The sequence below is a fragment of the Harpia harpyja genome, chromosome 2, assembly GCF_026419915.1.
Source record: "Harpia harpyja isolate bHarHar1 chromosome 2, bHarHar1 primary haplotype, whole genome shotgun sequence".
NCBI classification, from domain to species: domain Eukaryota; kingdom Metazoa; phylum Chordata; class Aves; order Accipitriformes; family Accipitridae; genus Harpia; species Harpia harpyja.
Genome location: NC_068941.1, coordinates 77,055,568 through 77,082,808, shown reverse-complemented (window position 1 = coordinate 77,082,808; position 27,241 = coordinate 77,055,568). Strand labels below are relative to the sequence as shown.

The window sequence follows — 27,241 nt, the reverse complement described above, 5'->3', positions numbered from 1 at the left end:
AAATCCGTACGTTGAGGACAAAAGGTGATGCTTCCTTGGAGAAGAGTTCAGAAGTCTCCTGAGTTGTTTTTTGGATATTAGTTGGGTATGCCTATGCTCATAGGTAGAACTAAGTAGGATGACCCAAGTAATTTCACTGTGAGTCCAGCTTTTCCTCTGATGGGATTTTTGGTTTTATCAGTACTGGTGTCCCAGACTGGGCACTCCCAAGAAGCATGATGCTTGTGAGCAATATAATTCATTGCTAATTAATCTTCCCTCCCTAAATGAGATGAAAATTTTGGTTCCAAAGTAAGTGGCTTGTTACTTCTTCAAAGGCTTCCAGTAAGGAAGAAATTAAAAGTATTTGAAAAGAAATTAAATGGACTATGACCCATCACTGGCTTCTTCAACCTCATTCTTTTACCATACTTTCCCCTGTTCCACAGACTGTAAACCCAAAATGTTGCCCCCTGTCTTTCAGTGGCTGGTTTGCAGTTACTGCGGACACTTACAGACAATATGAAAATGGATTAAGCTGCTCTTCTGTTCAATGTCCTTTCAGTGAAAAGCACCACCTAAGTTGATGTTACAATAAGAGAAGTGTATGTTGTCTTTTCAAATTGTGTACACACGGTTAGCCATTATACTGACTGCTTGGTCAGGTGTTCTAAGAATTGTTCCAAATTCTGTCCCATACCAGGAGGTACAATGTCTTTCTCCATCCTGTACAGGGAGTGTTGGCACCTGACGCTAATGCCTGAAAGCCACAAGAGCACAAATATGTTCCTTTGGATGCTGCAGCTGTGATTTTTATTAAGAACTGAAAAGGGCATTTCAATTTGGTTCTTGATCTTTTCCATTTATGTTAATGGCAAAACTTTACTGATTGAGAACTGATCACAACGTGTTACAGCATCTTGTGAAAACATAACATTGAAAGGACCTAATGATCTGCTTTGGCTAAAACTTTCATTATATTTAAAGAAAGCAAGTCTTTTTCTGATTTGGTTTCTATGTAAAATTCCAGTTCGAGGGTAATTATGACTCTCCAAATTATTTCATTTCATATTAGATTACATCCTTTATTTAGGGTTAAAACAAGGGAAACCTTCCCATCAGTTACTTTGGTCACCTGCTGTGCAAACTAATAATGCCATGCTAATCTAAAAAGGAGTGTCAGTCACAGTCACATTTGAATTCCAGCATAACAGGAAGGAGACAATTAAGAGAGGGAAATTAGCTGAACTAGTGCTATTTTGTACCACTCGATTTTAAAATCTACAGTCAATCGAATATATCAAGAATGGAAAGTGTGTTTCTAAAGAGGTACAGGTTTGTTTACAGGAATGTTCTGTGAATTATAATTGTAAAATATTAATAATGAGACATTATTATAGCTGCTTTTTTCTTTTAGCTTATACTCCTGTGAGAAATAAGGAATAACATACAGGGTGAGGATTTGAGAGATTTGGCTTAGAAAGAAGGGTAGTTGTGACTAAGTGCAGGTTAATACATGAGCTCTGGTATTTTTTTCCTGTTGTTAGTGATGAAACACTGAGCAATTTCACAAGGAAGCTTAAATGTGCATTAGAGAAAGACTTTGCATATGCTAGCACAAAGAAAATAGATATTTTTCAGAATCTCTGTATTTCTAAGCATTATAGCATTGTCCATACTGAAAAAACAGGCAGGCTACACGAAGTCCTCTAAAAGGATGAACATTGTTATTTGAAAAGAAAATAGGTACTCATGACTGTTCGATACCTGGGTATTAATGCAGCCAATTACTGTGTCCTGCCTTTCAAACATTATTATGTTAGAGCAAGAAAAGAGCCAATATTGTATTTTATATGACCTTTCTAATGCTATATATACACATATAGATTTGTGTTATTTGTCTCTGATTCACCAAATGTTTCTTATTTGTGGCTCAAGGCATTTATTTATTGCAAGGCTTCAAGCTGCGGTAAGCAAGGTCATAGATTAAGAATTGATTTCCACAGTTGCTCTAGCATACAAACTAAATTTCTCTTGGTTGGTTATAAAAACTACAGCTGGGCATAAATTCAGCTTTTCAACATTGTCTTGAAAATTAATGTTAAAGCAAATGAGAAAATACCCTAAGTATGTGTTGCATGCTTAATTTAGACCTTCAGCTAAAACTGAAGGAAAGCAAATTGGTTTTATGCTGCAAGCTTCTAAGTAAAACGATGCTAGTACTAAAGGTTTTTTTTTATATCACTTGTTCTTTTTTTTATTACTTTATGTCTCCCTTATTTTTTTAAATTGGATTTTCTGTACAGTTTGTGGCAAATCATGTTTTGATCAAAATGTTGATTAGTTCTTTGGTTTTCCTATATGCTCCTAGAGTTGTTGCTAATTACAATAAGAATGTGGGTTTCAAAATGGAATATAGTTTCTCTCTTTTGGAAGTAGACACTCCTACTAGAAATAGAAAAATCCTGCTATTATGTTAGCTTTGTCTCTAATGTGAAACATAACATCTTGTTAAACTGAAGGAATACTTAGACTGTAAACTGAAAATTCACTAAAATCAAGGAGGTATGTTTTAGGGGTGTTTCTAAGGTGTTCTTTGTGCGTTGTGTTTTGTTTGGTGGGGTTTTGGGGTTTGTTTTTGTTTTTGTTTTTTTTAAGGTGTGCTTTGTGTTGGTAATTATAGTAGAGCTACACTGTGCGCAGCAATCAATGTGTGTAAACGCCAAAGATGTATAACTCTGATGAATCTTTGCTGCAATACACAGATTCCTAGTGACTATATAATAAATTTTCAGTTACAGAAATTGGCTTTAGACATATGTTTAAGGAAAATATTTCTGATATAATACCCTGCCCCTGCCCTCTGTTTTTGAATTAGCATGCCTAGAGCAGAAAACGTAATGCATAGTGTATGTTTTCAGATCATAATCAAAATCATCAGGTGGCTTTACAAATATTAGCTTGGCCTCTGCCATTCCTGCATGTGTCAGAGTTACTGTTTCTGCCATTAGCAGAGAAATCAAACTGCAAAATTATTTTTCTAAGAGAACAGAGAGCATTGTGTTTTCTTGATGGGAATTCTTGGCTTGCAGTGCACAGTTCACGCTGTACCCTATAGCACTGTCCCACAAGGAAGAGACTAGTGTGTCAAGTGTTTTGTGGCACTCTGTCATACTAAAATAAAGGCTGAATTGCCAACCCTGTTGCACAGTAGTGCATGAAATAATTTTCTTCAGAGTGGTCACGATACATATGTAAAGAAAAGCAATTGGAAAGCAAAGTGCTGTGTCTGATGAGAGTGGTAAAACAGTTTGGCAGTGAAACAGGTATGGAGTTACTTGAAAATATAAACTTCATTAAGAAAAAAAATATGTGCAGAAATGAAGTACCTCAGACTTGGAAATCACTCCTCTTTCCAATTCAGATGGATGTTTTGGAGGAATGAAGTTGTGAAATTCGTATGTTGGTACTGATTCTTAACCCCTCCCTGAACTGTATTTTGCAGGATTAGAGTACATGGATCTCCTTTCATGGCTATTCCCAGCAAGCCATTTTTTTAGCACTTGATCTTATTTTGCAAAATCTTGAGTCGGAACTTATTTTGAGGTATTGAAAACTGAGGGTTTTGTCAGTGTTTGTGTGTTGGGTGTGTGTGGCGGGGTTTCAGTAGCGGGGGAGAGGCTGCAGGAGTGGCTCCTTTGAGAAGCTGCTGGAAGCTTCCCTGGCTCCAGGTCGGACCCACCGCTGGCCAAGGCCAAGCCCATCAGCAACAGTGGCAGCACCTCTGGGATAACGTATTTAAGAACGGAAAAAAAAGTTCTGGGGCACAGAAACTGCAATCAAGAGAAGAGTGGGATGTGAGAGAAACAGCCCTGCAGACCCCCAGGTCAGTGCAGAAGGAGGGGGAGGAGATGCTCCAGGCGCCAGAGCAGAGATTCCCCTGCAGCCCGTGGGGAAGACCATGGTGAGGCAGGCTGTCCCCCTGCAGCCCGGGGAGGTCCACGGTGGAGCAGATATCCACCTGCAGCCCGGGGAGGACCCCATGCCAGAGCAGGTGGGTGCCTGAAGGAGGCTGTGACCCTGTGGGAAGCCTGCGCTGGAGCAGGATCCTGGCAGGACCCGTGGAGAGAGGAGCCCATGCTGGAGCAGGTTTTCTGGCAGGACTTGTGACCCTGTGGGGGACCCACGCTGGAGCAGTCTGTGCCTGAAGGATTGCGGTCCGCAGAAGGGACCCATGCTGGAGCAGTTCGTGAAGAACTGCAGCCCGTGGGAAGGACCCACGTTGGAGAAGTTCGTGGAGGACTGTCTCCTGTGGTAGGGACCCCACGCTGGAGCAGGGAAAGAGTGAGGAGTCCTGCTCCTGAGGAGGAAGGAGCGGCAGAGACAACGTGTGATGAACTGACCCCAACCCCCATTCCCCGTCCCCCTGTGCTGCTGGCGGGGAGGAGTTAGAGAAAATTGGGAGTGGAGTTGAGCCCGCGAAGAAGGGAGGTGTGGGGGGAAGGTGTTTTAAGATTTGGTTTTATTTCTCATTATCCTACTCTGATTTGATTGGTAACAAATTAAATTGAGTTTTTTTCCCCCAAGTTGAGTCTCTTTTGCCCATGACTGTAATTGGCGAGTGATCCCCTCCCTGTCCTTGTCTCGACCCATAAGCCTTTCGTTATACTTTTTCCTCCCCATCCCACCAGGGGAGAGGAGTGAGCGAGCAGCCGTGTGGTGCTTTGTTGTTGTCTGGGCCTAAACCACATCAGTTTAAAATGCTCACGTCCATAACAAACTTCCTTTTGACTTCCGTGAGATTTCCATATAGAGATATATCAAAATATGCAGCTTTGTGGTAAAATGAGGTGAATCTATTCAACTCAGACTTTCTCTGAATAATAAAACAGTCTCACTGAAAGCCTTGTTAGGAAGGAATTCTGATTATCAAGTCTGGTAGTCAGGAAGGCTTCCGGTTAGGGTATTACTGTAGGACTAACTGGAGCATGGTTATGCCTGACTGAATAGAAGATTTACGCCCACTTCCAAAATGTAGATTTCTTTTTTGAAAAACACTTAAATATGTATGAAGAATCTTTGACTGATTCATTAACTTTGAATAAATTCCTATGACAAATGAGGGAAATGAAGAGAAAGCAAAAATCACTAGTTGAGCAGGACTCCTTTTGTGAGGTTGGCTGCCTGCAGAGGCATAGGACTAGTACAGATGTATCACTGATAATTCATTGTAGATCCATCTGACGGTAAACTTTGAGGAACAGAACCTTTTCAGAAGTAGATCTGGCACCGGCCTCCTTTGTATTGATATAGTAGTACAGATTTTCAGATTTTTTCTTTACCACTCCCCCGCTCCCCACCCCAAGACAGGGGAAATAGCTGGAAGAATTAGCAATCAGTTTTCTTCTGCTCCTGTGATGAGGTTGGTGTAAGAACATAATAGTGCTACAAATCTGGTATTCTTCTACTTTTGGATCCTCCTCAACGTCAGATGTTTTCGTAAAAGCTGCTAAGTCAGTCTCTGCAGTCACCTAATTCTCATGCCCAGTATGTTCTCCATATAGAACCATTCTCCAATTGACACCCAGTGCAAAAAGTTAAAAAATGGTGTTTCCAACAAACACAACATAAGAGGCTGAGGAGCAGGGAGAGTGAAGCAGTCTTGCCATTTGTGCCCTCTGCAATGTGCTCCAGAGAGAAAAGAATGGAGGGAGGTGAAGGGAGGTGAATGATCACTTGTATAAACTACCTGAAAAGACCCTCTGAGATTTATGTATGGGAGTTGGCAGTGTACATATGGGGAAGGTCTGTCTAGTTGCAGCCTAGAAGTTTGGGCTTATGTAGGAATCTTGTGAAAAATGCTGTTTGAAAAAGTGCATCCGCAACATGTATTTGGGAGTGCTGGGGTCTTTGAGTTAGCAGGAAAGTGTGCTACTGTGGTGGCTTCAGTCTTCCCTTTGCATTTTAATTCTGGCATGTTTATCTCAGCACTTGATGCGAAATCTAGCAAATTTTGTGATCTTTCTGACTTTAATTGGAGAATTAAACTTGTAAGTTCCCTGAAAGTTTAAAGTGTGTTAATATAAATATTCTTATCATACTTTGATTTTTGTGACACAATTTGTGCTTTTTCAAATGTTGTTATCATAATGTGTGTATACTCCAGTGGTAGTATTCTGTTACTTTAGTAGGGATTAATTCCCTAAAATCCACTATCTGCAGCCGGAGGCCTAACCAGATCATTTCAGAAAGATCAAGGGACCACAGTCATTTACATTTGATTGGGCTTTCTTGAACTCAGGCAGGTCAAAAAGATCAGAGGTCACCACTGTATCTGTGGCTGGGGATTATTCCAGTTTGTGGGATTCCATGGCAAGTACGTGGATAGCATATGCAGCTTCTGTGCACCCCACTGTACAGCACTTGGAGTCAGGCACTGGTCTGAAGAAGGCAACTAACAGGAATTAATCTACCACTCTCCTGCCTGCACATCTCCTTGGGAATATAACTTCTTGGCATGTGTTAAAATAGCAGTGAGGCTTCTTTAACTGCTCTGAGGGGGAAAAAAAAATCATGCAAGTAGTACCAAGTTATGCATTCCTGACTTGGTCTTCCTGCCGCCCACTGCCTTGCTCTGACATGGATGGTTCTGCAAACTACATTCAGGCAGAAGCTGTGAACAACCAGTCTTGCTGAGACTTTTCCCAAGCCTCCTTCCGTGTGCTGTTCCCTCAACATCAGAAACAGTTTCCCCAATAACTGACAAAGACTTCAGACTACAAAACTTAACCAAACATGTTCATTGCTTTTTTTTTTAACTCATGATAGTATTTTCATCAAGGACCAGATGCCAGTACCAAATGTCGGTTTGGTCCCAGGTGGCTTTACTTTCTGGCGTGATGGTGGAAAATGGGACCCACTGTATGGCATTAGCAGGGGAAAGGATTTGGATGAGCAAGAAGCAAAGGCTGCCAAAAATGAAACTATGTGACTAAGGAGTCCTGGTACTGTAGGTTTCAAATGCTGTATAATTTAAACAGTATCAAACTCATTAGTGCGTCCTATCTGTTTTAAAACAGCTTTAGTCATACCTCATTCCTCACTGCTTCTCTGCTGTAGAATTTTTCCTTTGTGATAAAGCTAACTTGAAACATTTGAGGGTTTTTTCTCCCTAGTAGAAGGGATAAGCTCACAGCCAACATGGCCAATTGTGGAGCAGTTCTACCCTAAGCTCTCCATCTCTGTGGTTACCCCATACCTGTGATTACATTGAGCAGGTCTAGATTTCAGTACTTGCTGCATCATTTTGCTTTCAGTTTTTAATTAAAAACTTTTCATAGCCAGGGAACAGAACAATAGGGGGTTTTGTATCCACTGATAGCCCCGTCCCCCCAAAGGGTTCAGCTGAGTGAAATGCTATTAAAAGCAACATTTGTATGGATGCCAAGTAGGAAGAGACAGCAAGAATGTAATAAAGAACAATTCATTTGTTTCAGAAGGAATATATGTAAAATAATGAATCATTTAAAAATAGGTTTTCTTCTGTTTCTTTTCTTTTAATCTTGGTTTTCCATAAGAATAATAATAGTAATTTTCTACCTAGGCAACAAAGACTTTGGTTCCGCTTAATGTCTCAGTAACCTTGCACTGAAATGCTAGTATTTTACAAACTGATACCTAATTTTAGTAATCAACCTTATGCATTGAATGTCTTGAACTTAACTACTTTCTACACTTGCAGATTTTGATATAGGCAGGCAGACTTCATTTCGTTCATTACTATAAGGCAAAATCAGACGCTTTATGAATTTTTCATAAGGACACACATTTTTGTTTACAGTTGGATGAACACATTAAGTTGTGTAACACCTGTGTCTAAGTAGACAGAGAAGTAGGTATTTATGCTGGGCACAGTTTTTTTTTTTCCTCCAGATATGTAGGCATAAAGCCCGGATAAAAATGCAATGGTTAGTTTTTAGACATTGCACAATGTCTTTTGGTCAGCAGTTACTTTATACAAATATGGTTTCTGTATTATTCTGCGGGAGGACTGTAGCATTCATCATAAAACCCGGGGATAGCAATGAGAAGATCTGAGCAGAATAAGAAGACCTTTCCAAAAGGACACTTGCAAGAAAAGTTCTTTCATTTGAAAGGCTGTGGTTGACTTTCTCAAATTGTGGTTATTTGCTCATCTGACCCATTTGTCCAGTAAAGCCAGTACTAAATACTGTGACATCTACAGTAGAGCTTTTTTGATCATGGCAATCCAATATTCATTGCTTGATGGCATTTGCTTTTATAAACAAGAACTACGATTGTTAATGTTCTTGTGAATATCCTAAATCAGCATTTGGAACATACATATTTCAGGTTTGAATATGCAGCCAGAGCTTGGTACTATAACCTCTGTGTTCCAGTTATTTATTTGGTAAGTATTTTCATATTTTAAAAATAAAACGTATGGATTTTCTTTTTACCAAACTAAAATTTTTGCAATGGATACTTCATCACTAAAAATCAGCATTATCATGGATCCTTTCTCAGTCTTCAGTCTTTTGCAAATTGCAGTAGCATACCTTCTGAAAAACATGAATGCTGTTTTAGAAGGACACCTTGAATCGCTGATGCGAGTTTAAGAAGAGGCACCGGCAGTGTAAGATGGCTATACTACAATTTTCACTCCATGGAAAGTCTGCTCAGTGTTTTGCAGTGCCATGCATGCTCTGTTACATGGCATACACTGACACTGGCTCAACCAGCGGAAAATCGACAAAAACATGCAGATGCTGAGAGACATGCTTGAAGAAGTTGAAGAAGTAGAGGTCACCTGGTGTGAAGCTTCTAGGTATGCCTTTTTTTTTTATCAACAAAATGACATAGTACTTGAACTATTGATTTTCTTTTACTTTATGTCTGAATAGAGATTTGTTTATAATATTTATGGCTTTCTTGTTGATAGGAAGTTGAAGAAGGGAGTTGAACAGAACATACAGGGCAGTTCATGTTAATACAGAGCTTTTTTCCTTTTCTACCCTCTCAGTAAAATGCAGTGGCATGGGACAATTTGAATGCAGTGTTAATAACATGGAAAAGCAAAAGAGAAGGCCACAGACTTGGAAATAAAAATGAATTGTTATTTGCTCATTTGAAACTAGCAAGGAGATGGCCAATACATTGCTCCATGGCTAGCTCTAAGTTACTAATAGTACCTGAACTGTGTTTTATAGATGATATAATTCATGTACTTGATCATCATTCTCTCATCATGTTTTATGTTCTTGGCCTGTCCGAGGTCATTTGTGGCAGATAGAAGCCTCTGTGCTCTTTTTGGATGGCTTTTGGTTTCTGTTTTCCTTTGTTTTAAAAATAATCAGATTGCAAATCTGACATAGGGGGATGAGTTGTGGAGCTCATCCTTGCTTTGCTGTCGAGATCATGAGCATCTGATACATGACAGTTTGCCACTTGCTGCAAAACTACTCTAGTAACTCCATGCTGTTCTGATTGCTTTTTGTCTCTTTTTTTTGCCTCTCAAAGGCACTAATGCATGGATGTTTCCTGACTCATTAGTACTTTTTTTAATTCATTGAGTTATTTCTCTTTTATTCAGAACGAAAGGAGGTGGTAAAAACTAGCTACACTGGAGCATAGTAATAGAAAAACAACTAGCTATTCAGGGTCAGTTTAGGGAAAAGAGATTTTGCTGCCTTATTTTCTTTCTCTTAAATAAACCAAGAGCTGGGTTTGTTCTTTTGTCCACACCCATCTTTAGACTTTTCTTCTTTGCACTCATCTGCAACTCAAGTCCATTGCTAAACTGAGATGCTCTTTCTGCCTAAACTTAAGGTGACCCTAAGAGTAGTCTTAAGAAAGCAAACCTGCATGATCTGTGTACTTTTGATCTGTATTGTTGTTTGCAACCTGAGTGTAGTTTGGTTTCACAGTACCCACAGCATGCCAGAAAAGAGCTAATCCTGTAGATGGGTAGTATATTTCTCCATATTGCCCATTCCTAGTCCTGTCAGGCCATAGGAATAAGCATGAGTCTGTGCTGAGGCTTTTCCCCTCAATATAGTCCTGGAATTTGGGCTCTTTATGTGGGGTGGAGGGTTTGTCCTGTGAATGGCAGTTGAATTTACAAGTAAAAAGGAGCTCAGATACCCACTGAAAAAACTGTATTGATATAAGGAGCTGAGATATTGGATGTAGGACTAACGGACACACAGTTCTGAAAAGTTGGTGGCATGAGGGAGAAATTAAATGACCTCTCTGTTGTATAGCAGAAGTGGATCAATGGCTTTGTTTTTATGTTTTTGTTTGAAAGGTATCACCTGCTGGCTGCAGAGTGGGTGGATTCAGCTTCCTCCTGGAGTCTGAGCAAATCACTTGAGGAAGATCTTGCTTTCTGCTGCATCCTAAAGACAACATGGAAGGGGAGAGCATCTACGAGGTTGATTCTGGAGATGAACTTGGAGGTAAGGATGCCTATAACTTATTTTTGTTTCCATCCCAGATGGCTGGTTACAGGGAGCCGTTATGACAATGGACCTCGGAAGCCACAAAACCCAAATGTGATAAAGATGTCTACAGTTCATTGATTGTATTATGTTACTTTACAAGCAGTGAATAAAAATTTTTGAAAATAACTGTGTCCTAGAGGAAGTGGCACACCTAGACACTGCAAGTTCTAAATGTTGTTATTTAGAGTCTCAGACATCCCAAAGATGATGCAAACCCTAAATACTTACAATAAAAGGAAAGGCATGTAGCATTTTCTCTCTTTCTTTGTTTCTCCTTTTTCTGTCTCTCATGTGCTGAGTAACTGTATTGTATGCACTGTTTTGTTTGTATTTAACTGGACTGCAGAAAACAGCATGAAATGGTGCTGTCTTCTATACTAGCAACCTTGTATGGATAGAGGCTTTTCATTGACCTAAAATAAAGAGTTTTTGTTCTTACTTAGCTACCAATTCTACAGGTGTCTTTCAGCAAATTAGCTAACATCATTGCTGTGGTTTATCATTTTCGTAATGGGGTAAACAGCTTCTCAGAGAAGGTAATATTACATACTTCTACAGGGCTGCTGTTCTTTGTGTATAATGCAGGGGAGCTTTGACAGAGTTTTCGGATAGATCCATCTGTTTTAAATTCCTGGTTTAACACAGCTTCTTCTGAGATTAACTAATCAAATACCTTTATCTAGTTCACAGAACACCTTGAACTGCCTAGGTCAACTCACTTTTGAACTCAGAAGTCTAAATACTATGGGAAAGAATGAGGTTTGTTAGAATGTTGTAATAACATAAGACTTGGTGTGCTGCACATCTGTTTGATGGTTTAGGTGTTTTCTTGTGACTGGATTGTAATCAGGCAGATTGTTTTTTGTCTGAGTGTACTGTGCTTGTGCTAAGATGTCCCCTTTTGTGTTTAATACTTTGTAATACTTTTCCTGGGCCCTAGCTGTATCAGCAGTACTGTATACTAGGAGGAACAGTTTCTACTGCCTTACCACTGAGTTTCCTTCTCATTAATGAGTTGCTTCCAGACACTCATCAGTTGGGCTAACATGCAGATATGAATCCTTAGTTTACTTTTTTTTTTTTTAAAGACAAAAAACTTGATTGTTCAAGTTACTTTTAAAATTCCTGATAATACTGTCTGTGAAATATTTATTTTGTCATAATAAATTTTGTGACAAGAACAATAGAAGTATTTATGCTCAAATAATGCCTTTCTGCTAGGTGAATGAAGGGTAATAAAGTAGCAGCATTCTGTCTGACATTCTGAGCATTTGTGTTGCCCTCTCCCAAAGTTTTGGAAACAGCTGGAGCCATCATTATGACCATTACTGATTAGGTTACTTTTTCATTTCATATCCTTTTCACTTTATCCTATCTCAAGCACTAGTTTTGGCCTTACTGTTGTGTCCTTCAGTGACTGAATCTCTGCTGTGGTACCGCATCTTTGTCATTTCTTTCATGCCACTTTGAGCATGGAAAAATTCTTTCAGAGCTCAGGTCAAAGATGATTTTGTATCCCAGCCCTCCTTGAGTCTGACCTTTGTTGTTATTATAAGTTACTGCCCTTGATCTACATTTTTTCTAATTTATATAGGAAAGAGTGAGTGTGTGTGTTTAAGTATGCAGAATGGGTAACCATATTTCTGGCTTGTCCTGCTCTCTTCTCTTTGGATTCTGACTTAAGATGGTAAGCTCTTCAGAGCAACTTTACTGGTTTTGGGAAACAGAATAGATTGTCATTGACATAAGATGAATAGAATAACTGGTACGAGAACAAAATCTGATCTTGTATGTGATAGGGCCATACTTACAGGGGCATGTCAGTATCTCCAACGTACATATACGTATGGTGCTTTTTTGGACAAAGTGTGCTTGCATGAGTAATACTAACCACAGAGTACCATTTCACATTTTTTAGAAAACAGGTGATGTTCTCTCTGTGTGAATTGCTGGATAGCAGCTCAAGTAAAAAAATTCCTTGCTTCATCCCTTATAAACAAAACAAAGGTATATCAAACCAAACTCACCCAAAATTCCCATTCTGAAAGTATGAGGACTGGGCAAGAGCTAGCACTTTGTTACGATCAACCCATCAAGTGTTTCTATCTGATGAGTGAGGCAAGTGTTGGAAACTACTGTGTTTTAAAATCAAGGGCAACTAAAACTTTGAATATAGCTTTGCTAAGTTTCTTGGATTCTCTTTGTCCTGCTTTTCCTATTTCCACTTGAGATACCAAAATGACGAGTATATGCTGTTTATGGAGCCAAACTAGGGAATTTTGCACTGTTTTATAGAATGTGAACTAAGTAAAAATGTGACTTTAAAATAAATATCTTTTGGAAGATAAAGGACATGGATACTTTCTGAGATAGGTACATAGCTCTCAGTAGTGTATAACAAAGTCTGTATGCACCCTATATATTATAAATACAGACATACCTTGAGATATGTACATATCCAGCACAAATGTATGGTTACAATTAGGCTAATTTGATGTCTGAATTATGATATATCACAGATCTGAGACAAAACAGAAGCGTGCCCATTTTCAGCAACATGAGTAGAACATGTCAAGCAATTCACGAGTGTGATGGAATCACCTCCAAAACAGAAAGTACGTTTTGTTAATTCAAGGTGTGTGGTCTCTGATGGAGGAATTTCCTGGGACCATAAACTCCCTGTGAGACTGCATGAGTTTGAGGGTTGAAAGACCTTAAGAATTTTGTGGCCATTTCTTGTCAGATCCAAAAAATAATATTAACAAAAATATTACCCCATTGTTCATTATTTCATTAATAGAAAATCGGGCCACTATTTTCAGGAACTCAAAGTAAGGCTCTTCCCCTCATTTCAATTGCAAAAAAGTGTTCAGATTTTCATAGGTGTGGGTGGCTTATAGCACTCCTTAATGCCAGTAAAAGCTCAGGACTGATGCTTACAGAGATCAACTAAATCAATTTGATACTGTGGAGTTATGTACTTAACTCAGACTTCTTTGGTTTAAAAATTAGCCCTAATATTAAAAACAGTTTAGGTAGCTGTGCTGCAGGCATTGTACCTGGTCGTCTTGATTTGATGTTACTTATAGCAGGTTTTGAATGCCTCTTAAATGATGCACAAAGAACAGACCTGACTTTTCTCCTGGCCTATAAAGCCAAACTCAGTGAGGTTCCTTATTATGCAGTCGAATAGAGACTCCAGAGAAGAAGCCAGTCCAAACATGGTGGAGAAGAGACAGGACTGTAAATCTTCACTGTGCAATGCACTGAAGACCTATTATAGCTGACCTAGAACAGATGGGCACATCTACTTCAAAGCAAAGACTTCATAGCTTCAGTTGCCTAGGAGAGATTTATGCTTTCCTCAAACGCAAGAACTCTGTGGTGGGGTGACCTTAGCTGGCTGCCAGGTGCCCAGCAAACTGCTCTCACTCCCCCTCCACAGCAGGACAGGGAATAAAATAAGATGAAAGGATACGGAGAGGGACATCATGCATCAATTACTGTCACAAGTAAAACAGACTCGACTTGAGAAAGATTAATTTATTGCTAATTAAAAATATAGTAGGTTAGTGACAAAAAAACCCCAAACCAAAACCACCTTCCCCTCACTCCGTTTCTTCCCAGACTCAACTTCTCTCCTTCCTTCCTAACTTTTCTGCCACCTCCTGCCACCCCTGAGTAGCGCAGGGGGATGGGAAACAAGGGTGACAGTCAGTCCATAACACTTCATCTCTGCTGCTCCTTCTCCTCATGCTCTTCCCTTGCTCCAGCATGGGGTCCCACTCAGGGGATACAGTCCTTCATGAACTTCTCTAATGTGGGCCCTTCTCATGGGCTGCATGCAGTTCTTCAAGAACTGCTCCAGTATGGGTCCTTTCCACAGGGTACAGTCCATCAGGAATGTACTGCTCCAGCGTGGGTCCTCCACAGGCCACAGTTCTTGCCAGAAAACCTGCTCCTGTGTGGGCTGCTCTCTGCGGGCCGCAGCTTCTGCCAGGAGCCTGCCGCAGCATGGGCTCTCCATGGGCCACAGCTCCCTTCAGGGCATCTCCACCTGCTGGAGGAGATGGGCTGCAGGAGGACAACCTGCATCACCATGGTCTTCTCCATGGGCTGCAAGGGAAAATCTGCTCTGGTGCCTTGAGCACCTCTTCCCCTCTTTCTTCATGACCTTAGTGTCTGCAGGGTTGTTTCTCTCACGTTTTCTAACTCCTTTCTCAGAGCTGCTCTTGCGCAGCTCTTGTACCCTTTCTTAAATACGTTGTCACAGAGGCACCACCAGCGTCGCTCATGGGCTCAGCTTTGGCCAGCGGTGGGTCTGTCTTGGAGCCGGCTGGAACTGGCTCTGTCTGACATGGGGACGGCTCCCGGTCTCTTCTCACAGAGGCTACCCCTGCAGCCCTGCCCCCCCATGCAATTCTTAGAGGGTATTATCATTAAGTGATTGTCTTTATTATCAATATCTTGGCTACTTTGATGTGTTCCTAAAAGTAGCCACGAACTTGGACAATGTAGCATTAAGTATATTTGGAGATGTTTCTTTAGAAACTTCTAATCCGTTTAATTATGGAGTGATATGAATATTAATTAAAACTGAAGATCAAGCTCTGTTACTGTTCCACTTCCATGACTTGATTTTTCAAAATTTAATCCTGTTTGTTTTGGCAAAGAGTCTGCAATGTCTAGACATATATGCAGAATCAATACCATAACACAAGTTTTTCCTTGTTCCCTGCACTGTGTTTTAGTAAGAACCTGAAGATTTGCTGCTGCCCAAAAGGTATTATGGGGAAGAGATTGGGGAGGAGGGGTTAAGCAACTTTTGTGGTTCTGTTGCATTGATATTACACCAGATCTGCTTCTGACCTGGTGTTTTCACTTGTAGCTCTTGTTCGAATAAAAAATCCTTCCTGCATGTTAGCAAGGCTGCGAGCCAGTTGCTATGGTATTCAGCTTTTTTTTTTTAACCAATCGGTTTGCTTTTGTGATGATTCAGCCCAGAATAAGAAATCAGTCACGCAGGCTAGAGCTGTAATCAAAAGAGCAGCTATTGTTGGCTTGAAAATCTATAGAGGTTGGTAGAACAGCAGAATTGGAGTTTCAAGAAAACATTTATTACAGTCTGTGTTTATGGTATATATTCTAATGTGTAACTAAATTCTAGTAATGGTGGTAATGGCAGTAGTCCTTTTTCAGGGTGATGGTAAAAACTGAATCACTGGACTAATTTTGCTATGTTGTTTTATCACCCCAAAGGCATCCATAATTTCCAGCCAAAAAATTATCAGTATTTTTATTCTGTGGGCATTTTTTATTGTTTTTCATTGTGTTACTAAATGGTAGTATGTTTCTGACAGGATATTATTCGCCAGTGGAATATTACCAGACTCTGCAGCTTGTCTTCTCAATTTTAGTGTTGCTGTTTGGCTAATCAGAACATTCTGGAAGACTGCTAGATAATGTAGAAGGATTTTAAAGTCATAATGGTGCTGATAATGTAGCTGCAGTGATCTAAGGATAAAAGAAAGACAAGGTAGTTAGAGAGAGGTAAATTCTGATAGATGATCTATCAAAAAATGGAGGACGGACTTTTGTGGGTCTTCTGCAGGTTTTAAAAAGCTCTTGTCTGCTTGAAGGCAAGGTTGTTCTCCTACCCACCCTGCCTGCAACTGTATCAGCAGGACAAATAAAAGATACTGCTTCTTTTAAACAAAACAACTTCTTTCCAAAGTCATGGCTGTACCACAAATAAAAGTTTTAAATTTCAATTTAGAAATCACTAGAAATCATGCTTGTAGAAGACAGTGCTACATGCTAAAAGGCCATAAAAATCTAGACCGTGCATGTGACAACAATAAGTATGTGAAAACACATATTTGAATTTGGAAATAACTAGACAAAAAAATTAAAGATTTCCTCTAGAAATGCTTTTTGTCTGTGTGCTCTGTACAGTACAGTGGCACAATCCTTTTCCAGTGGATAGCAGGATCTCCTGAAGAAGCCTTTGCTTATTGCTCCCAGAAGTGTCATTGAGAGCTTTCGTTTTCTTTCCCAGAGCCTTATGTGGTACCCCTTCTTTTTCTGTATGCAGGTAATAATGTCCCACTGTGGACTAAAATGCTGGCAGTGAATAATGATCTCTGCTTTCACAGAGTATGAACAAAACCACCTCCTAGTTATCAAGGGTTTGACTAAGAATAGTAACTAAATGATGAAGTTGAATCTTGGAGAGGCTTTAAATGATGCTGATAGAGACCATGAACTGTTCACCTCTGTAATAGCTCCATTTCAGTGTTTGAATTCCTCATTGTCACTGGACATCCAGGTAAACCTCAGCGTGCTGTGTACATGCCACCAGAATAGTAAAGCAGTCAGCTGTGATGTTCAGGAAATACAGGTTTCTAAGCATGTGGCACATGACTTTGCAAGAGATCAAAAGGCAGATGTGCATCAGCTCATCAAACAGAATGAAAAATCCACCTTCCAAGATAGTACCAAACAACAAAAAAAAGAGCAAAAAAAAGACTTGTCACAGCAAACTAAAAGGGAGAGTAAAACTCTTCCTTGTTTATAGTATGTATTAAGTCTTAATTTATTGCACTGGGATTCCTGCATCCTAATAAGTGGAATGTGGAGTGCTCCCCATTGTCTGTTTAGCTAAACAGGCTGAAGTGTTTTTTAGGTCAATTATTAATTTTTATTTATGTCAAATCTATGCTTAAAACACATACTTACGGGACAATCTCTCATGTTTTTCAGTGAAATGAAAACCTTAGAAAAATCTGGATGGATCAAGAAATTTTTTTTTAGAGTTTATGGTTTTGGATGGCCAAATTTAATATATGTGGTGTTTCATACTTGTTAGTTGCCACTGTATGTCTGAGTACGTACAAGACATACATCAAGGAGATAGAGTTTTTAAGCATGTCCTCTTTTTACAAACGCGATTTTAATGGCACAGTTCACTGATGTTTTATCTTCTGAAGTTTTCAGATGAGCTTTTTATTGTTTATTAGTGTTCTTTAACTTATTGTAAAGAACTATATACTAAGTTACAAGATATGTACAGATGACCAGCAGTCATTATGGCATTATAGTCATTAGACTATGGCAGATAGTTTTGGAGTACAATAAATGTGGGATATTTTATATTGATTTTTATCGTCATCTAGAAATAAATTTGTAAATACAAGAGGGAGAGCAAAGAATGAGAGTTGTTCTTCTTGGACATAGCTTTTTAGTGGTTTGCATTCAAAATGTATAGAGGGCACTTATGAAAAGCAATGCTAATTTGTAACCATTGCAGATATTAAAAATACTGTGGAAATCATCCTGAAGGTGATTATGAAATCACCTCATAAGCACATGCCAGTATTTAAGTGACAATGTCTTTGGTCTGGGTTTTCACTCAATAATGGGGATATAGAGACTTTATTAAGGGATGATGGTTTGAAATGTAAAAGTGGAAAACCTCAACAAATGGCTCCTAGTGAAATGACAGAAATACGACTTGTCAGAGTTCTTGTATAGTTGTCTGCTGCAAATAAATGCTTAGATGAGGTCTTCCAGTGGTGGCATAGATGATTTAGAGATAAATTAGTTTATTCGTTATTCAAGCACCACAGTCACTGATCATATCATTTAAAAAGTGTTGAGCATCTAAAATTCTTAAGCCAGAAAGTGGACAAGAAAATCCAAGCTCTTCAAAGTATTTTCTGCAGTGGCCCTTGCATTTTGATACTTTTGCAAGAACATCTCTACAGGATATTAATTTTAGTAGTTTTTGCTGTCACATCTAAAGTACATGTGTATTCCTATATGACTTCACTTAGAAATTGCCCTTAGATAATCATTGCCTGTGTCTACTTGCCACCCAGCTTTTAAGGCAAGTCATAAGGGTTGGGATTTCATATAGTAGAGCTCTGCCTTTTTAAGGAAAGTGCAATGTAAGAGATGGGAAGTGTATTTAAATTTGGTGATATAAAGAATACTCTGTGCACTGATCTGTTGTTCAAAGACATGGGTTGCTACATGCCACTTTATTTACCTTTCGCATGTTGTATCACATACTGGTAGTTCTTCACTGGTTATACTCAATCTTTGCAAGTAGTGATATACACCAGTCCCCTGCTGGTTTAAGTATCGTAGCTCCACTGCTTTTGGAAATTGTAATAGAGATATGATGGTCTACATACCCAGAGGACTTGCCCCATTTCCACCAAAAGAATACTGCGGGCTTGATTCAGATTCACCATTTATTAAAAATACTGCTTTTAATAGTGCAACTATAAATAGAAAGAAAACTCTCTTATGAGTACGATGCATGCAGATACACACCTGAGTAACTACCGTGAATGGATTGCTGCTGTCTGGATGAGATTCACATAATGACAAATGCCATCATAAAAAGGACTGCTTTGGTACAGCACTTCATCTTTCTGAATTTCAAAGCTCTGCAAATTTAAATATAAGCATGTGTAAATAAGCATTGAAATTATCCTGGCAGGTATAATAGATTTTTTTTTTTCCCTCCCGTATTCAATACTTGCATGTATTTGCTTTCCAATGTATCTTCTAGAAAAGAAAGGCTTTTGAAGAAAAGTGAAAGATACAAATTAAAATGGAGAATATATTTCTGTGCGGATCCATGGGGTTTTTCTTTTTGATGCTGTACAGACCTGGGATGAGGGGTTGGTAGTTTGGGCTGCTCTGCTTTGAATACCAGTATTAATATAAAATGGGTTACTTAACTTCCTCTCCTTATGTTCTGATGACAGAAATACAGTTTATTTCTCTGAAATATAGAGCATTTTATTTGTATGCTTGTGTGATTTTTTTTTTTCCCCCTTATCACTTTTTCATTTTTCATTAGGAAGATCCTACCTTTAAAATGGAAAGAGCACCTGTTCTCTAGATCCTGTAGACTGATTTTCTGGCCTCCATTTTAAATTTTATTGACTGAAGCAGTTATGCTTCTTAAAACCCCACTTCAACAAGCATTCTGTTGAACTGTTGTTGATGGAGAGTAAACTGATTAATCTGAGTTGAATCCTTTCAACAGCTGTACAATGGGTTTCACACTAAGGAATTTTCAAGGTACTTAATTATTTTAATGACTTGGATGAGGACTGAACTATCAGCACCTCCCTGGTAATTCTAAAAATATTACCTACTTCTTTGGGGTTAGAGTATGAGAGAGGAAACCTTCTTGAGTCTCAGCCAGTTACACTGATGGAAGTGAATATAGGAGCTAGAAAGATCTGGGCTGCAGCTTGAGACTTACACTCTTGTAAGTCTGGGAATGTCCACTGAGGAAGTATTTTTCTGTTATTGAAAGTGATTGGGAGAACAAGGTGCTTGCTTGCTTACAGGGCCAACAGTTTTGTTCCTGCTTGAAAAATTATCCTTAGATGAGGAAAGTTTTCACCATTTTTTTGTCTTGAATTTCTTTGTTTTTTAGGGAAAGCTATAAGGAAGCTTGTGCGCAAGGCGACTCTGGTGGCATCTAGAATCCTCAGATTTCCTTGACTGAATCCATCTGGGTTTAGCCCTAAATATAGTAGACAAGCTGCACTGCTTGCACTGATAAATTATATCTTCCAAATGATAGACCAAGGTACAGTCATGTATACTAATCATTTTTGATCTCATTTGACTCTTGATTCTGTTGCTTTTTGGGTAGTTGTGACAGTACGGTTTGTCCCCATTGTTGTGGACTATCTTTTCATCAGTACTCTCAAAAAAAATTAATTGAAAGAGACTTCTGGCCTGGCTCTGGCATTTGATGTTGCCAGCTCCTGAGTCTGCAGTTTGGTGGGAAACTTAGCCTCTCCTGAGATTTACAAACTCGCCTTCAGTGGCAGGTAGACGGTGGGACTGTTGTCAGCACAACTTTATTTGGTTTTACTACCTGTGGAAAAGAAAAAAGTGAAAACCTAAAACAAAACTGCACTTCCTTTTTGACATGTATTTTCATTTTACTTTGTATGCTCAGCAACCATAAAATGAAAACAGACTGTGTTCTAACAAAGCATAGATTTTGACTATAAAATAACAGCTGTATCATCAAAAGAAAAAATAGATCACTAAAATACTATTCTAAATGATAGTTAATAGTTAGGTTTCTTTATATCTGCTTTGATATCTCAGCTAGCTGTTGGAATGAGCAAGCAATCTCAGTGCCAACTGGCCTGCTTTCTGAGGTCAGAACTTCTCTTTGCTTTTGTTTTAGACGGGAAAATCTTCTGTCTCCTACCTATGTCTTTTCTGAACTACAGGGGAGAGAGCTTTAATAATACAGAATGTTACCAGTTTCAAGATGTTTTTGGAGTGGTGGTGTTGGTTCACCTCTTAAAAGACTTTGATATCCAATAGAATACATTGCTCTGCTTGGATCGTCCATGACATCTACAAATTAAGACCGATTAAGCATTTTTTAAAAATTGTCTTATTTGAGCATGACATTGGTTGAATATTAATCCAATTGCACAGAGGCTATTAAAATTTTCATTTTTACATGGATTAGATACTGAGTTGGAAGACTTCAGAGCTGTCTTTTCATTTGGCCAAAGATGGGAGGGAATGCTTCTTGCATGCGTCTTCTTGGTTCCTTCATGCTACATGTTGTGCTGCGGCTGTTGGCTGCCTCCACCTTCAAATGTTGAGCTTTATCCTTATTTTGGTGGTGTGCCCAGATACAAAACCTTCCAGCAGCTTCTTCCTAGTGCACAAAGTACTTGGGAGAGCATCTGGGGTCTGGAGTGGATGGGTGCAAGCTCAGATTGGCTGGCATGTTTGGCCCCTTGTGAATGTCCAGGTCTTGCTAAGAGAGACCCTATACAAACCATAGTCTAAGTCATCAGCTGACTGCAATAAAGAAGTCTGTAGGTCACGCACAATTTGTGAGTTGCATATGGCTTTGAAGTTGCTACATAACATCTGTTTTCTGTTGACAGGCAAAAGAAAATTAGTTTTAAAGAATGAATGCCACTGGTGTTCAGCCTTGCAGAGTTGGTCTACAGATGGTTCTCCTTCTGAATATAATTCTTTTAAAATATATGAACTTGCTGAGAGGTTAATGAAAGTTTCCCATAATTCTCCTGTTTAATTAGTACAATACAGCAACTAATTGAAGAATATGTCTATCTTTTCAATTGACAGCAACAGGTCACTCCTTTGGCACACAGATAATTGGTAATTTTCTGTACGTATTATTAGTGGAACAGGAGGATGAGTACATATTTGTTTGCTGGGTTGTGATACTGTCTGTGATGACATTCAGCTGGCCTGTAGTGGTCTGTGTCAAATGCTTCCCTTCCTTGCCCACTGCCAGTGTTTTGTGATAAGTCTTTATATCTGTTGTATATCTATTCAGCATTTGGCAGGTGAAAGCAATTGGGTAAGGTAAATTAATTTTCTTTGTTCTAGGAAATTCTGATGTTATTTAATGGTGGTTTTAGGTTATAAAGTATCATGCTCCTGTCTTTATTTACAATCTTCAGGAAAATTCTGACTACCAACAAATTAATTTCTGAACAGAAAAGGCCTTGAGAGAGGTTCCTTCTACAAAAGAAACAGTGAACACCACATTGGAAATATATGGGAGCTGGCAAAGAAAATTAAAGCTAACCATACGCTGTGGCGTAAGGCTCTGCAGCTTAATGCCTGCTGTGGAAGTGCTGGATGTGGACAGGCTATCCTCCAGCCCCTGATAAAGGAGAGAAGAGAGCATGTCTCAGGCTCTCCTTAAGCACACATTGCAGCAAGACTAGGACTGTTGTGGCATGACAGATTTCTCTTAGTATAGATAGTACTATAACAGTAGTAAAATGCTTAAGATAGTTTGGAAATCCAGCTAATAAATGAAAGGGATATAATAGTCACTAATTACAGAATTTAGAAATACCTGAGACCCAGGGACATTTTTAATGTTAAATGAAAACCATGTTTAATGAGGTCAAGTACCCAAAAGTCAGGAAAAGTTGGAAATTTTCTCATGTTGTTTTTTTCAGCTGCTTTTTTAATTCACTTGTATAATCACAAGGTAATTTTACTTCAGCTTAGTAGCCACTCAGTGAATTAATTAAATGTATAGAAAGGTATCTTGAAAAATAATCATGCTAAATTAGTTTCTTCTATCATCATTTTTGAGAGCTTGACCCCAAACTTTTCCCTTTATTTGAAAGGTCTTCGTATATAACTAAAGGTTTTTAATAAAACTCAAGATGCTCCAGCTAGATACTAGCTTGAGTTAGAGCATGATGATACACAGATAATCTTCTTAGCTCCAACTCTTCAGCACAAAGGGCTGAGGATGAATGTCATTGGAAGCAAGCAGAAGAGGATGCAGATTTGAAGTGTTCAGTGGAAGAAATCTCTTAAGTTGGTTTTGGAGAGGACTGGTTGTGCTAATGTAATAAGCATATACTAAGACAGTGTGACCTTACAATGTAAGAAGAGAAAAGTTAATTTGGATTTTCAACTATTAGAAGAGATTCTGTGGAGATAAAGCAGTTATTAATGTAGTCATGGATTTAATATAGCAGGTAAATCCGATCCATTTAGAAAGAGCAGTCCATATAGTCAGAGGTCTCTCTGCAACCAATTGGCCTAGTGCATTTGCTGCACTGATGAAATGGTGCAGAGTGGGAAACATGGTGGGAGATAAGGCAGAAAAACAGGAATAAGCAGATCTTTACATCTCATTGTAATTCATGGAAAGAGCATGAATTTGGCATAACGGAGGGTTTCCAATGAGGCTTCAGTTCCTCACACCAATGGGCAGGGAACAGGACTGTTGTTGTTCTGCCCTGTTCTATACGACGAGTGAATATGATAGTGTTGCATGGTTTTTGCTTTTGCAGTGGTTCATTTCTTCTCACTGCATTCCCATCTAAAAACACAACAAACATGGTTAGCAGCTAAAGTGATGGTTCTTCAGCAGCAGCATACTGATACGAACTTCTATGTACGCTCAGCACTGTAACATCATGGAACACTTGCTCGCTGCGCTGCTATTTAATGCTGCTCTAGCCACTTCTGACAAGTTGATGTACTGGCACATCAGGATCCTGTATTGGTACATCATAGGGAGACAGGATGATTGGTAACCGTGTTCCCTTGCAGGGCAGTGGTTATAAATAAACTTCAGGAGGAGATCACTTCTTAGCCTGCTCTTCTTGCTCTTTCAAAAGATATTTTAACTTTTCGGTATTGAGATAGCACTAAGTCAAGCAGTCTCATACTGCGTAATCAAAGGTTCCAAAAACCTGATGTGCTGTCATGTGTCTTTGATTATGCAGTGCTATGGGTTTTGCCATTAAAATATACACGTTTAATAACTAACGAACTTAAATTTCTGGCAACTTCCATGCTTACGCACTGTTCCTTTGTTATAAAAGTTAAAAGTTAAATACTTGGAATTTCCTTGGGAAAATAGATAATTCTGACCTTTGAAGAAAACATAGAAAAGTTTCTATCCAATATAGTATTAGTTATTTCATTTTAGTATTTTCTTCTTTTCTGTTTGGGTTTTACTTCTTCACCTGTTTGCTCAATGAAGGCATTAGTGAGTTTACACTGGGGCAGCAATTAATAAAGATTAGTTTAAATATTAGCTTAAAAAAAAGTTATCTGCCACTTAGTTGATGGGAGAAGTCATGATTAAAGCATTACTATAATAACTAGGTAGCACATTTGCTCCTCAAAGTTTTAAATACTGTGTGAGCAAAAATTTAAAAAGTGACAATCACTTTCAATAGCTGATGTTGTACCCTTAATATATTCAGAAATCTAAACAGCTAAGCTGATTTCTGTCTTCAGAAGTTGTGTAGTCTTTGCATGTTCTTGTGCAGCATGTAGTCTGCACATATTCTAGCTCAGACTAAAATCTGAAAAAGTAAGCAGCTGATGCTATTTTATTTAGTAGTTATTTTTAAGCCCTCTTATAACTACACTTTGCAACTTTTTGCTATCTGCTTTTTGCCAGTATAATTTAGATAGCTTGCGTTAATAATCTTAGTAGTTAATATATTGTTGCTTGATTGCTCTGCAATGGGGATATATTTCTTTTCTGATGAATACAATGATTCAGACTAAAGCACATGGTCAATAAACATGTAATACAGTAAATATAATGAAATGAACAAACAGCAAAAGTGGAAACAACAACAACAAAAAAAACAGAAGCCCTCCCCCAACCTAAAAATGAGCAAACCTCAGTTTGACTTCTCTCCATTTCCTAAATAAAATCAGTGCACATGCACACAAAGTAGTGTATCCTTTTACAGTCTAAAAAAGGTCTGATGCTGGAAATGAATGTTGAGCTGTCACTGAGCAGTACTTCCTAATGCTAGCAGAATATTCTGCTAAAGGGGAAAAAACTACAAACCCTAAAGGGTTATTGCAGGAGATCTGCATTCTTTCTGTTAAATTTAATTAGGGATTTAGAATGTGTTTATCCAGGTTTTACCCATTAAACTTTATGACTGATAAATTTGAAAACAAGCATTCTGTGTACAAGGTAACTACTTTTAATACCAGATTACTTAATGGAAAGGCAGTTATGTTTAAGTCATTAGGATGTGTATGTATGTATTCTTCCCTGTTGTTTCCTAGCATTTTCACTGAACCTGCCACCTAAATAAATGACTGTGTAAGCTCACAATATCTAGTTACAGTTCATGTTTAACATGTGTTTTAAATAATTTTCATGCTGCTTCCGCTGTGGTAAAAGTAAAATTAGGATGTTGTCATGCTACTCAGTAAAAACTAGGGGCCCTAGGGGCACTGGATTACAAATTGGTGGAGTTAAGTCACGTTTTTTCCTACAGCAATTAATCACAATTTAAGCATAAAACCTGTTAACAAAAACTTGCCTTTTAATTAAAAAGTAACAGAAGGCCCAGGTTAAATAGTGGGTCATTGTTTGCTAAGTCTTTGAGCCATAGGATAGTCTATGGTGTTAGTGGGTTTTGTTTGGTCTTTTTTTGTTGTTGTTTGGTTGGTTTTGTTCACAAGGGCCCTTATTTTTCTATTAGAGTTAGCACAGTCCCATGACAATAGTAGCTCCTGTGGAGTACCAGCTGGGGCTTCTTGCAGCATCCCCTACCGGTTTATTTATGATACAGCTTTGGCACCAGTATTGGCTGAAACCACACTATTCTTAGGACACTCTCATTGAAGTCAAGCTGTTAAAACACCTGGTGTCAGCGTGTGGAAGAAGAGAAAAAGAAAACAAAAATTATGGGTGTGGAGAAATTAGGCGGCTATCATTGCACTGAGCATTGTGTCTGCTTGCTGCTTTGTTTCTGCCGCAGTTGCAGCAGAAGGGAAGCTCAATGTGGTTATTGATGTCTCTCAAGTACTACATATCCTTATCTGTCTTTCTTATCTGTTGTTTAATTCTTAATCATTTGTAATAAAATATTCAGCTATCTAGTCCATGGAATAATACTTGTTTCCCTACAACAAAAAACTAAACCAACCCCAAACCTCCTCATATGCAGATACTACAGTTCTATTGCTCACTGAATTTTTTAACAGATTGTTCCATTTGTTTCCTGTTGATATGACCAATAATATATTGGATTTTAATCCAGCTTATAGAAAACTATTTGATAAACAAATGTGTTATCTAGGAAAATGAGCATCATTTTTAATAGCTTGGGAAACTGCTATGTTGTGAAACGCTTTTATCAAAAATTTAATAGGCACAGACCTCTTATGGAAACAGATATAAGGCAGGGAAAGAAAACACCGCTGTGGAGACTTAGTTTGATTAAAATGTTTTGGTAAAGAATCCTTAATTATTTTAAAGAAAGCCACAGTGGGGTCTTTTCTCCTGTGCTGATAAGAAACTGGGAAGTTTTCATATTGCATTCAAATGTGTGATGTGAAATGAATTCGTTATTAGCTATATCTCCTTGGGCCATATGCACTATAAATAGCTTTTCCAAGTCTATTGCTTTATTCTGCTCTGCGCTGTATTGTCAAATTGCAGACCAGAGTAAAAATGTCTCCAGTCAGTTGCACGCTGAAGCAATGCATATGATGCAGATTTGGCTTTTTGTTTATTTTTATGGTACACAAGCAAATGGAGGACTCCTTGGTTCACCAACCCCTAATTTTTCAGAGTCCCAGGAAAAACAGAACACCTGTTGTTTCTATCACCCGTGATTGTTGTCAACAACAGCAAGAAGGGTGAATCTAGTTTTAATTATTGAATAAGATCTATAATACTACCAGTAATGGTGGAAAAAAGCTTTTTAGTTGGGGCTGTGAAAAGCCCTTACTGTGAAGTCAGGTATTATCTGTATTGGCTTTATGTTTTGTCATAATAGCAAATGCAAGTGAACTGGGGCCATAAATTAGTTTACAGTTTTGGACTTTGCAAAGGGGTCTGATTATAAACCCAGAAGACCATGATGTTTTCTGTGGTACATGAACTCTGGCATGTTGTTCATCTAGAGTTTTGTTTTATAAGAAATAGGAGAGGCGGCTATCCTTGCTTACACTTACCCTGTGTTTACACTAACGAACCCAATGTGCTGCCCAGGGTAGCCTCAGAGAGATTTCCTTTATTTGCAGTTACCAGAATCTGAGAGTATTAAAGTGGCCATGAGCTTAATTCTCTACCTGTTCATTTCAAAATTCTTACAAATCCAGGATTATACCCTATTGTCTTGGTTTAACCCCAGCCAGCAACTAAGCACCACACAGCTGCTCACTCACTCCCC

The 27,241-nt window shown here is 38.7% G+C and overlaps 1 protein-coding gene across 9 annotated transcripts in view; it reads left to right on the top strand.

Annotated features, from left to right (window-relative positions):
• PPP2R2C (protein phosphatase 2 regulatory subunit Bgamma) overlaps positions 1-27,241 on the top strand; it is a 203,295-nt gene that overhangs the window by 91,888 nt on the left and 84,166 nt on the right. For 2 of the 9 annotated variants that reach the window (XM_052780531.1, XM_052780532.1), the window contains exon 2: positions 19,966-20,121. The exons of 6 other annotated variants lie outside the window; for them this stretch is intronic. In XM_052780531.1, the coding sequence (XP_052636491.1) occupies positions 20,109-20,121 (13 nt within the window). In that variant the 5' untranslated portion in view covers positions 19,966-20,108. Of the gene's footprint in view, positions 1-10,306; positions 10,458-19,965; positions 20,122-27,241 lie in introns of all 9 variants that reach the window. One more of the 9 variants, XM_052780530.1, reaches the window with a different exon arrangement.